This window comes from Equus caballus, chromosome 11 (genome assembly GCF_041296265.1).
Source record: "Equus caballus isolate H_3958 breed thoroughbred chromosome 11, TB-T2T, whole genome shotgun sequence".
Taxonomy (NCBI): domain Eukaryota; kingdom Metazoa; phylum Chordata; class Mammalia; order Perissodactyla; family Equidae; genus Equus; species Equus caballus.
This window is the reverse complement of record NC_091694.1, coordinates 22,808,764-22,820,796: the sequence shown is the minus strand read 5'-3', so window position 1 is coordinate 22,820,796 and position 12,033 is coordinate 22,808,764. Positions and strand designations below refer to the sequence as shown.

At 58.2% G+C, this 12,033-nt stretch overlaps 2 protein-coding genes across 6 annotated transcripts in view; both read left to right on the top strand.

Moving 5' to 3' along the window:
* The window catches only part of STARD3 (StAR related lipid transfer domain containing 3), a 22,566-nt gene extending 13,591 nt beyond the window's left edge, over positions 1 to 8,975 (top strand). For all 5 annotated transcript variants that reach the window (XM_023652598.2, XM_001501181.6, XM_070227372.1 and 2 more), the window contains exons 3-15: positions 2,350 to 2,427; positions 2,810 to 2,887; positions 3,011 to 3,064; positions 3,458 to 3,575; positions 3,793 to 3,891; positions 4,117 to 4,172; positions 4,553 to 4,645; positions 5,302 to 5,364; positions 5,533 to 5,628; positions 6,000 to 6,079; positions 6,173 to 6,277; positions 7,683 to 7,776; positions 8,218 to 8,975. In XM_023652598.2, coding sequence (XP_023508366.1) covers positions 2,350 to 2,427; positions 2,810 to 2,887; positions 3,011 to 3,064; positions 3,458 to 3,575; positions 3,793 to 3,891; positions 4,117 to 4,172; positions 4,553 to 4,645; positions 5,302 to 5,364; positions 5,533 to 5,628; positions 6,000 to 6,079; positions 6,173 to 6,277; positions 7,683 to 7,776; positions 8,218 to 8,322 — 1,119 coding nt within the window. In that variant the 3' untranslated portion in view covers positions 8,323 to 8,975. The remainder of the gene's footprint in view (positions 1 to 2,349; positions 2,428 to 2,809; positions 2,888 to 3,010; positions 3,065 to 3,457; positions 3,576 to 3,792; positions 3,892 to 4,116; positions 4,173 to 4,552; positions 4,646 to 5,301; positions 5,365 to 5,532; positions 5,629 to 5,999; positions 6,080 to 6,172; positions 6,278 to 7,682; positions 7,777 to 8,217) is intronic.
* Positions 8,218 to 12,033, top strand: TCAP (titin-cap). The gene is made up of 2 exons (XM_001501165.5): positions 8,218 to 10,912; positions 11,173 to 12,033. The coding sequence occupies exons 1-2, from the start codon at positions 10,803 to 10,805 to the stop codon at positions 11,561 to 11,563; spliced, it is 501 nt and encodes a 166-aa protein (XP_001501215.2). The 5' UTR covers positions 8,218 to 10,802; the 3' UTR covers positions 11,564 to 12,033.

The following is a 12,033-nucleotide window of genomic DNA, read 5'->3' as shown; positions in this document are numbered from 1 at the left end:
AGCTCCTCTTCTGTGTTAGCTGTGTGACATCAGCAAGGGACTCAGCCTCCCTGAGCCTCCCCTCATTTTCCTCCTGCAAAGTGGGTCAGAGTTCTGGATGGCAGGTCCCCTTCCTCCAGGTCTCAAGCTCGAGTGACAGGAAAACGATGACTTTGATGGAAGTGAGGAATTTACAGAAGAGGCTGGTTTAGGCGTGAAGAGGATGAGTCTGATTCTGGGTATGTTGAGCTGGAGGGCAAGGCAGAGCTCTGAGGGTGACTGTCCTTTGTGCCCAGAAATGAGCTGGCACCTTCAGTGAGCTGGCGCCACAGCTACAGGGGACCTTAGGGACTATCTCACCCATGAAAAAGCTGAGGCCCAGCAAGGTTCAGGCCTATGTGAATAGCCAACGTCTTAGGCATTCTTCCTTTTGAAGGTCCCATCCAACATCAAAGCAAGCACTAAAATTCACCCACCTCCTTCATTCCATAGAGATTTTCTTGCCAGAAAAGAGCTGAAAAAAATTTTTTTTTGAGGAAGATTAGCCCTGAGCTAACATCTGCTGCCAATCCTCCTCTTTTTGCTGAGGAAGACTGGCCCGAGCTCACATCCGTGTCCATCTTCCTCTACTTTATATGTGGGACGCCCACCACAGCATGGCTTGACAAGCAGTGCCATGTCTGTACACGAGATCCACACCGGTGAACCCCGGGCCGCCGAAGCAGAACGCGCGCACTTAACTGCTGCAGCACCGGGCCAGCCCCTGAAAATGTTTTAATTTTTGCTTTTGAAATTATCTGGCTGTATTGTCTGTAATACTTCGGCAGTCATCATGCAACTTTGGGAATTCTTGCAAAGTGAGAAAATCTAACCTCCAAACTTTTCAAACGTAATGAAAGTTTCAAGATGCTGGATTTAACAATCAGTAGAGTTAGCATAATGTTTCACTTGGTAGATATCTAACTAAAATTTTATTAATTTTCAACTTTGTGTTTTATTTTCGTATTTTGGAGCATATATATTTTTAGTTCTCTAACAGACTGTGTGTCGCCCAGTGGATACAAGGGCCCCAGTGGGGTTATAAGACCCGCACAAGGTCTTGCAGCCAGAGACTGGCAAAGCTGGGGCTGGAACCCGCCTCTCCTGAGTCCCGGTGCAGTCAGCGCAGGCGGGCACCCAGGCAGAGGGAGAGTTCTCTATAAAGAGGACAGAGGACAGAGCCCCGGGGGACAGCGACTGTTAGGCATGGGAGGGGCTGTGGAGCCCAGGAGGGACGAGTCTGAGGAGTAGGAGGAGGGCCGGGCTGGGCTGGGCTGGGGTGTCAGACAGACTCCCCGGGGCTCAGGGTGGCCTTGAGAAAGAGGCGTGCTGTGGGGATGCGCAGGGGGTTGAGTGTCAAGGAGGGAAGGGCCTGTCTAGACTGCTGGTTCCTGCTCTGAGCATCAGAATAACCAGGGAGTTCTATATAGATTCCAGATGCTCAGCTCAGCCTGAGAGTCAGACTCTGGCCTGAACATCTGTATCTTCCCCACCCCCCCCCACCCCAAATTTGGATCGTCTGCCAGAGATCGGAAGCCCCAGTCTAGATGGTTGTGAAGGGTCTTCCCCCTCAGGACTCCTGGTATCCATTCCCCAGAGTCCCCTTGTGTCTTCTCTTCTCCAGGGGGCTGCTGCCCCACCTGCAGAAGCCTAGGCCTGCCACCCCATTCCTCCTGAGGAGTCAGGCTGGAGTCTGGCTCTCAGCGTCCATCCAGACCCCTCAGTCCCCAGCCAAGGTCTCAGGGGTCCCATTGAAAGTGTCTGGATGGCTGGGGCAGGGACCAGGGCGAGGACAAGTCTGTTCACTCTCCATCCATGCCATCCTCTCCAACAGCGTGATAGATTTTGCCCATTAAGCACAAATCTAATCAATTGATTTGCCACCTGGGGCTCTGTCTGACACCACTGCCCACCCCCTGCCCCCATCACCCCAGATGGATGGTTGCCTGGGAAGATGGAGCACCACAGTGGTGGGAGGGAGATGAAATTCTGTCAGAGGCAGGCTGCCAGTACCCTGCCTGCCAGCCCTACCTACCTGCTTAGGACCCATCACCTCCCCTGCACAGCCCCGAGCCTACCCCTTCCTGTGCAGTGTGCCCACGAGCATTGGGCTTGAGCCCAGCCCTGCCTGTCTCAGGTATTAGTGCTGGGGTCTCAGGCCTCTGGCTGAGCTCCCTGGGTGCTTTGGGGGCCTCCTTGGGTGGTGGCTTAGCATTTACAGCCTCTCCTCCAGGTTCCACTTCCCCCCGCCCTCTTCCTATTCTAAGAGGTGAGGGGCAGCCCCGGGGACCCGGTCCTGTGTGTAGAACTGTTCATATCTCCCTCTTCCAGACCAAGACAGGTATCCAGAAAAACCTGGAGCAGGAGATCATCCACTACAACTTTAAAACTTCCTTCTTCGACATCTTTGTGAGTGGCCTTAGGGGATCCTGGGGTCCCTAGGGGCAGAGAAGGGGCAGGGATATGACTCTGGCTGGATTCTCTTCTTTCTGCTTCTTTCACATCCTAATCTGATCAGGAAGACTTGGTTCCCATACTCAGGAAGCCCTCAGCCTTCAGAAAGTTTCCTAAATGAGGCCCCACCTTCAGAGAGCCCCAAGTGGGAGGGGAAGACAAGACCCCTGTCCAAGAAGGTCACATCCAAATCGTCCCCAAAGAAACACTGACTTAGCTGTTCTCTCCCAAGGCGTGCACACCATGTGGAGAGAACCTGGGGGGGCAGGACTGGAGGGGGAGGGTGGGGCATTGACTTGCCTGTGATGGCGCCCTGCCCGGCCCCCGGCCCCTCCAGGTGCTGGCCTTCTTCCGCTTCTCGGGACTGCTGCTGGGCTACGCTGTGCTGCGGCTCCGGCACTGGTGGGTGATTGCGGTAAGATGCCACTTTCCTGGCAGCTCTCGGGCCCTGGCAGGGCTGGTGCAAGGGATGGGCTGGAGGAGGACTCCCTCTCCAGCCTCAGTTTTCCCTCTCTCCGTCCTTCCCTTCCTTGGGCAGGTTACCACGCTGGTGTCTAGTGCATTCCTCATTGTCAAGGTCATCCTCTCTGAGGTCAGTAGCTCAGGGTCTGGCTAGTCTGGTGGGTCTCTGGCCTGAGGGATGGGATTCTCCTAAGGGACCATTTTTCTGATTTTGGGTGCCTGTCCCTGTTGTCACAGTTGGGGTGAGGGGGAATCCTGTCCTTTGATATTTCTAAGGAATCATCTTCACTGGCTTCCCCCACTTGCCCCACTAAAACCCCAAGAACAGAAAGTTCTTCCTCCAGCCTAACCTCAGTTTATCCTGCTGCAGAATGCATTAATCCATCTCAGAGGCATGTGCCACAGAGGGTCCCCCAAGCATCTGGTACCAGGAGTGGGATATATGCCAGAATTGGTAGCCCCAGGAAGGGGCTCTGGGTTTGGGGTCACCCCTGCCATGGAGCTCAGCCCCCTCCCTCCACAGCTGCTCAGCAAAGGGGCATTTGGCTACCTGCTCCCCATCGTCTCCTTTGTCCTTGCCTGGTTGGAAACCTGGTTCCTTGACTTCAAAGTCCTACCCCAGGAGGCTGAGGAGGAGCGATGTGAGTGCTGGGGGTAAGGGGGTGCAGTGGGGGTCATCCTAGCCTCAAGAGAGGAGAGTTTCAGGCATGAGAGCCAGTTCTGAGCTATCTTGCCAACTCTGAGCAGCCTCCGAGAGCCTCAGGGTGAGCTGGGGGGCAGGGGAGGCAGGCTGCTAAGGCGTGTAAGGTGTGCCTGTTCTCGGTCTGGGACAATGGCTACCCATGTCTGCTCCCTCAGGGTATCTTGCTGCCCAGGCTGCTGTCGCTCGCGGACCCCTCCTCTTCTCCGGCGCTCTGTCTGAGGGCCAGTTCTATTCACCCCCAGAATCCTTTGCAGGTGAGGGCAGTGGGTGGGGGAACTGCCTTCAGGGAGGGTTTTATGAGGAGCGGAGAAGGCTGGGTCTGTTCTTTCTCTTCCTTCTATCAGCTCCCTGGGGAAATACAGCAACCCTCTCCCACACACACTTCTATCCCCCCACATCCTTGCACTTGTACCCGAACCCCACTACCTCCCCACTTTCTCCCCACCCTTCCCATTGTCATCTGTACTCGCTCTCTGCAGGGTCTGACAATGAATCAGAAGATGAAGTCGTCGGGAAGAAAAGCTTCTCTGCCCAGGTATTTGGCTGCCACCCCCATCCTACCTCTGGAGGGCATCCCAGAAAAGGGCCAGCACTGGCTCAGCCAGGGTGGACAGGGGCTTCCCGGCAGAAGGTAGACCTCAGCAGCCTGAATGCCTGTCAGTCTCTGAGTGTCTGCCCCACCGTCGGTCAGGCCCACTGTTCTCCTTCATGCCTGGGGCCCAGTGGGGAGCAGCCATAGCCACAGTCCCTGGCCCCAGGAACCCCACAGGGCCCAGGAGACCACCCCACACCCCACATCTGGCTGGGTCAGCCTTCTGTAAGAGGTGTGTGGAGTGTCTAGAGAAAGAACCGGCCACGAACAAGGTGGGGTGCAGGCACCAGGCTGATCCCTTCCTGCCTCCCATCCCTGGCCAGGAACGGGAATACATTCGTCAGGGGAAGGAGGCCACAGCAGTGGTGGACCAGATCTTGGCCCAGGAGGAAAACTGGAAGTTCGAGAAGAATAATGTAAGAAACCTCTCTCCCACCTGACCCGCCCATGTGTGTTGGGAGCTTTCCCTCCCTTTTCTGAGGCCTGAGAACTAAGCCCAAGGATTGCATGAGTTGGAACCCTATTCCTGCCCCAAGAGAGGGGGCTGGGCCCTGGGGTTGAGTTGGGTTGGATATTCCCACTGCCCCTCCCCCTGCTACTCCCCCACCCATCCTCTCCTCCCTGCTGCTCTGCTCCCTTGGCTCCTGCTTTGAAGGGGAAGCCAGGCTTCTGCCCTGTGTCCGGTGTTTTGTTTCATGATCAAAACAACATTATCTAAAAAGATGGCAGAGAGCTTGGAGAATAGAGGGGAAACATCCCCAGCCCTTTCTCTGGCCAGCGCCCCTGGCAGCCCTTGTCAGCCTGGAGACACGGTTCTTCGTGGCTGCAGCCACAGCTGTGCTCCTGTCTTTTAACTTGATAGCACAAGGCTTCCTCTCCTTGTTGCCGGACATTTGTCAAAACCACTGTTTTTTAACAGCTGCTCAAATATCCTCAAACTCCTGGAGTTTTCTACCCTGAGCTCTTAAAAACCTGCCCTGCCTGTCACCATTCCTGTACCCCCAGCCCACTGCCGCATGCCCTCCCCCTGCCCTCCGCCCACCTCCCTGCTACCCTTCTGCCCCTGCCACAGGAATATGGGGACACTGTGTACACCATTGAGATTCCCTTTCATGGCAAGACGTTCATCCTGAAGGTGAGTGAGGGAAGCAGGTGTCCTGGAGTTTCCTGGAGCCTCCTGCCCTGTCTGGGACTCCAGGAAGTGGCCGAGGAGCCCTCTGGCAGGTTTCTCCCCATTGAGAGGGAAGGGCTGGTGCACCCGAGCACATCTGGCACCACCCAGCCCTCCACCTGCCCTCCCCAGACCTTCCTGCCCTGCCCCGCGGAGCTGGTATACCAGGAAGTGATCCTGCAGCCCGAGAGGATGGTACTGTGGAACAAGACGGTGACCGCCTGCCAGGTGAGCTGAGCCAGGGGGCCTTGCCGGACCACCTCTCTGGGTAGAAGCAGAGTGACATGGCTGCTCAGGGCAATCATACCCCAGCATGACCAGTTTCCCCAGGGGACCTGGGTCATGTCGTCAAGTGCTCTGTGCCTCAGCTTCCCCATCTGTAAAATGGGGATCATGATAATAGTGCCTCCTGAGAGGGTGGGCAAGATGGAAAGAGGGTACTCATAGAGTGCCAGGCCCAGGGCCCGTGAATGGGCATGGCTCTTAGTAAAGGCCCCTGAGCAGACAGCAGGCTGGCCTGGGGGTCTCCTAAGGTGCTGGGACCCGTCCCTGGGGTTTCCTGGGCTGAGCTATACCTTGTCTCCCTGGCCGCCCTGCAGATCTTGCAGCGAGTAGAAGACAACACCCTTATCTCCTATGATGTGTCTGCAGGGGCTGCGGGCGGTGTGGTCTCCCCTAGGTGAGTAACCACCACGCCCCCTCCTTTCAGGCAGGCCTTCTACCCTTGGATCTCAGGCTTGGTGCCCCCCTGACCTAACCCTCCCTCCCCCAGGGACTTTGTGAATGTCCGACGCATTGAGCGACGCAGAGACCGATACCTGTCATCAGGCATTGCCACCAGCCACTGTGCCAAGCCCCCAACACACAAATATGTCAGGTGAGCCTCGCCTTGGCCAGGGTCGTCCCTGCGGGCCCCTCCCCTGGTGGCTGTGAGGACAGGGCAAGGTACAGTATGTCCATCTGGGCACTTTCTCCTGCCGAGGCTGCTTTCCTGTCCCAGCCCCTAATCCTGCTAATCGCTGCTCCATCTGCGGGAGACTGGGGGATGGTGGCTGGAGCCACGCCACCCGAGCCAGAAAGCAGCACTAGGGGTAGACTGTGGGTAGGGACAAGCCCAAGAAGAGGGCTGGGAGCCATGAGGTCATGCTAGTCTGGGTGCCCTGAGCAGGAGGCTCTGCATTCTGGAGCTTCACCTTCCTGCCTGAGGAGCATCGGGGCCCCTCTCATCCCCCTTCCCTGTCCCCACTGCCCTGCCTTTCTCCTGGAGAGCTCAGAAGTCCCACCGAAGGAAGAGGGGTTAGTTTTCCTGCTGTCTGTGCTGGGGCATCCTCCAGTTCTGCTGTCTAATCTCAGACTCCAGTGCTGCAGGCGGCCTCGCCCCGGATATTCTGCTCTTCCCTATCCTTCCTGGGCTTCCACAGAGAGCACTGTTCTTTGAGTATGAGACTGATCTCTGCCCTCTGCCCCACCCCAAATTTACTGGGTGACGGGCAAGCTTGTTTCCTCTCTGAGTGCCAACCTTCTTATCTATGGAGTGGGCTTAGGAGTGCTCAGTGGATAGGCCGGCCCGGTGGCGCAGCGGTTAAGTTCGCACGTTCTGCTTCTTGGCGGCCCGGGGTTCACTGGTTTGGATCTCAGGTGTGGACATGGCACTGCTTGGCAAGCCATGCTGTGGTAGGCATCCCACATATAAAGTAGAGGAAGATGGGCACGGATGTTCGCTCAGGGCCAGTCTTCCTCAGCAAAAAGAGGAGGATTGGCAGTAGTTAGCTCAGGGCTGATCTTCCTCAAAAAAGAAAAAAGAGTGCTCATTAGAGCTGGGTGTGGATTAAATGGCAATGGGATGTGAACCATACAGCCCAGCCCCAGACCGCCTCCTGAGGAGGCACCCCCTCCTGGAGCCCAATGGCACTGCACTACTCCCTGAGTTGGGCAGGGATAAGTGTCTGCTCAGCCCACCCCCTGACAACCAGAGCTGACCTGGAATCCCTGGACAGAGTGGATGAAAGCTGAGAAGGTGGTGAGCTCCCTGCCACTGGGGGTGTGCAAACATCGGCAGGCCCTTATAGGAGGATTTGAGCATCACATAGTGGGTGAGGGTGGAGGGCTGTGGCCTCTGGGTCACCTGTTCTGGGCCCTGCCAGGCAAGGTAGCAATTGCTAGATCAGCAGCTCCCCTCCTTCTTCCACCCCAGGCCATGAGCCAAGAATAGGGTGTGTGGGGGGCGTCAGGGGCCTTGCCTGACTCCAAGGTCCCCGCCCCACTGGCACCTCTCTCCTTAGGGGAGAGAATGGTCCTGGGGGCTTCATCGTGCTCAAGCCGGCCAGTAACCCTCGAGTCTGCACCTTCATCTGGATCCTTAATACAGATCTCAAGGTGGGGCTGCTGGGGCTGTGAGGCAAGCTCGGTGGAGTGGAGGGGGCTCTGCTGTGTGACCTTGGGGGCTCCCTGCCCTGCTCAGGGCCTCCCCTACTCTCCGCCTCCTTCCTTACTCTGAAATTTGGGGCGGAGTCCAGATGGTCTTCTGGCCCTGGGTTGCTGGAGGGCCTGTGCCTCCCCTTTTTTACCTCTGACTCCTGAGGCCCTAGGAGGATGGCTGGCTGCCAACCCAGCCCCTCCCCGGTCTGTGTGCGTGGCTAGTGCCAAGACCGGGCACAGCATGTTCCCCCTGCCAGGAGTGAGAGGGAGAGGGTGTCCGAGGCTGCAGTCCAGAGCTGCACCTACATTTTGGTTAGAGGCCCCCTGCTGGTGCCAGTTGTTGAGGGGAGCACCTGCTGAGGGCGAGCCTTCCTGGAACCTCTTCCTGCCTTCCCCCAGGGTCGCCTGCCCCGGTACCTCATCCACCAGAGCCTGGCAGCCACCATGTTTGAATTTGCCTTTCACCTGCGGCAGCGCATCGGAGAGCTGGGGGCCCGGGCATAACCATGCCCCCTTGTCACCCTGCAGGCCAGGGTCCTGTCGCCACAGCCCCCAGAGCCAGAGAGGGGGGCCAGTGGGCTTCCCACTGCCCAAAGAGGACCTGCCCTCAAGCAGTGGGAGGAAGAACTTCCTCCCATGGCGGCATCTTGGCCCCAAGCTACCGCCCTTTACCGTGCTCCACGGTGCCTGTGAGCCCTGGCCGTGAACAGGTTGTGGGGTCAGGCATCTGGACTCTGGGACTCTGGGGCTCTGGGGCTCTGCCGCTGAGGCAAGGGGCGTCTGTCCTGCTGATGTTTACATGGGGTCCCTGCCTCCTGGAGGAGGAGATCCGCTGTCCCCTCAGTAGCCAGGGGCAGGGTCTGGAATGGGAGCCTCGGGCTTGGTGGGGCAGGGCCAGGGCCCTGGGCAGGACGGAGGTCAGGGCAGCCTGTCACCAGTGTTAAGGTGCAGGAGCCCTTTCATCTGCCTGCTCTCTCATCACGGTTTTTTAGGATTATTTAAAGGGTCTGGGACCTTTTTCCCCATGCACTTGTTGGGGGGGCAGGTGGGGATGGTGGGTGCTGGCAGTAAACCTCTGCCTCTCCCAGGTTCTCTCCCTCCCCTCAGGGCCTCCTTGGGGATCTTTGTAATTTGAGCCAATTAAAAAAAAAAAGCAACCCCTGCAGCCTGGCCTCTTCAGGGAGAGGAGGGCAGCACCATGGAGCTGAGGAAGGAGTGAGCCGCCATTGCAGCCAGACACCTCACGTGCCCTCTCACACCCTCCCCGGAGCCCACAGGAGGCTGGAACCAGTGAGGACTGAGTTCCTGGAAGCCTCCCCCTTCCCTGAACGGTTCAACTGGCCAGATGAACAGTCAGAGGAAAATGCCCTGCCACCCTGCCAGGCCTCCTGTGAGGGAAGGTCAGGTTAAGGTCTCCATGATTTGGGGGGAGGCAGGAGAGACTCAACAGCACCCACAGCAGACCTTGACTGTTCCTGGAGTCCCAAGTCCGGATGGCCTGGAGGTGGGGCCTGGGCTTCCAGGTCACTGAGGCACCTCTGGGATCTCGGTCTCTCGGGGTCCACTCACTGCCCCCTCTGTCCCATCACAATCCCCAGGGGCAGCAGGGAGTCCGATCCCAGACAAGGGCAAGGGGAGTGGCAGGCTGTCGGGATACTTGTCCTGCCCTCCCTGCGGAGCTTCCAAAGGAGCCAACTTGCTTAGAGCCAGAGGGTCCCATCTTGGTCCTGGCTGGGTGTGTGACCCTGGGCAAGGCTACCTCTCAGCCTCCATTGCCTACTTGGTACAGATGAGACTCATTATGTCATAGGGCTGTTGTAAGATGAAAAGAAAGCAAGAGTCGGGCATAGTGCCTCAGTAATCAAGCGTATGCAGTTCCACTCCCAGCTGGAGCTCTACTGTCCCCACAAGGTCCTCATCTCAGCTCCTGTTACCGCCTCTTCTGATGTCTTCCCGGCAATGCCCTCATTCCTCCTCCCCCTGTGCCACCATCCTGTGTGCCAGCTTCTTGAACCATGAATTGCTACTCATGGCTGCTGGGTTGTCACAGTAGCCATCCTGCCCCCCGTGAATGAGAGCTGGCCCCTCCTAGGTGGCACATTGCAGCTGGCAGGTCCCAGACCATGGTGACCAGAAAGTGGGGAAAATGAGGTCCAGAAAAGAGCAGGGACTGACCCATGGTCACAGCCTATGTATGGCTGACTTGGGGCTAGAGCCAAATCTTGTATCTCTGCCATTCATCAGAGCCCCTGGATCCCCACCTCACCCCATTTGACCCCACTTGGGGGGTCGGGGTAGAGCTGGGGGCCACCTCCCACACCTGCTTCCTCCACCCTCACTGGCTCTACCTGGGGACCACATCTCTGACCACCAGCCTTGGAAAGGAGAATACCGGGCAGAAGTTTGTGCCCAGGGTCCCAGGTGTGGAATTAATTTCCAGAATCTTTGCCGGTGTGGTGGTGGTCAGGGACCAAGCCTTTGGGGACAGACACCTGAGGACATGGTGGTACTGTCCCTGTCGAGGGACATGGCCGTAAGATGTGCCCTTGAGCCCAGGGAGAGGAGAGCAGTGGGGGCCTGGGTTCCCACTGTTTCCTGCTCTGTTTACGGACAAGCGACTGTCCTCTCTGGGCGAGGGGGAAGGGGTGGGGCAGAGGGCAAGTGCCAAGGTGGCACGAGGCTGGGCATGTGCCTGGTCTCAGACAGTGTCTAAGCAGTGTCACACACCTGGAGGTGTCAATCTGAGGACCCTGCCCCCACTGGAGCATCTTGATCTCTTCAGAAGCTGACCTCTGACCTGGGGGTAGCCAGAGTCCAGGTACCCCAACCCCCACCCTGAGCCCAGAGTCCTCCATCAGTGAGTCTTGGCTCTGCTTATAGCATATGACGCCAGAGGGGCTGAAAATAGCCCCTGGAAGAGGGGGAGGAGGGGGCTATTTAAAGGGCCTGGGAGGAGCAGAGCCAAGAAGGAGTGAGCAGTGACCATGGCCACCTCAGAGCTGAGCTGCCAGGTGTCCGAGGAGAACCGCGAGTGCAGAGAGGCCTTCTGGGCTGAATGGAAGGATCTGACACTGTCCACACGGCCTGAAGAGGGGTGAGTGCTGGCCAGCTGGGGGTCCCTCCTCTCCTTCCCTAGAGCACCCTTCCTGGGCCTTATGAGGCCAGAGCACCAAGACCTGGAGAAGTTTCTGGGGGTGGGAGCAAGGAGAGTGCCCACTGGGGAGTGGAGTCACCCCTCTTGCACCCTAGGTCCTGGCAGCCTCAGGGAGCCCCCTGCCCAGCCCCAGCCCCAGCCGGTGACTGGAGGGCTACAGCTCTCAGGAGCTCAGTGTCCCCCTCCCCTCTCCTTCCCAGTTGCTCCTTGCATGAGGAGGATGCCCAGCGGCGTGAGACCTACCACCGGCAGGGGCAGTGCCAGGCATTGGTACAACGTTCCCCCTGGTTGGTGATGCGTATGGGCATCCTCGGCCGTGGGCTGCAGGAGTACCAGCTGCCCTACCAGCGGGTGCTGCCACTACCTATCTTCACCCCCACCAAGGTGGGCGCCAAGGAGGAGCACGAGGATACTCCCATCCAGCTGCAGGATCTGCTGGCAATGGAGGCAGCCCTGGGTGGCCAGTGTGTGGACCGCCAGGATGTGGCCGAGATCACCAAGCAGCTGCCCCCTGTAGTGCCTGTCAGCAAGCCCGGCGCCCTTCATCGCTCCCTGTCACGCTCCATGTCCCAGGAAGCACAGAGAGGCTGAAGGGGACCGTGACTCGGGCTCCATCATGCCCGCCCTGGGCTGGGCCCTTCCTGGCTAGGACCACAGAAGAGAGCTGCTGGCCATGGATGCTTTGTAGTTTGCCCAGTGTTGGGGGCTAGGGGAGGAGGAAGCCAGAGGCCAGAATGCCTGGGTTCCCTGAGTTCCCAAAGGGAGGGGAGCAAAGATGGGGGGCACTAGGGGTACAGAGCTGGGGGCCAGCACAGCCGAGTAGCCCCAGCTCCAGAAGAAGGGACAAAAGACGCTAGTGAGGGCAAGAGGTCCCTTCTTCAGAGGAGTGACCCTGGTCCAGTGTTCAGCTTCAGAGAAGAACAAAGACAAATGTAAGGGGATCTGGAATGGTCTGGGAAGGAGGCTTGGAGAAGACTGGAGGAAGGGGGACGTGAAGAGGGCAGAGGCGGGATGGAGCCCCCAGCACCCTCTGTTAGCGCTGCAATAAATGCTCAATCCTG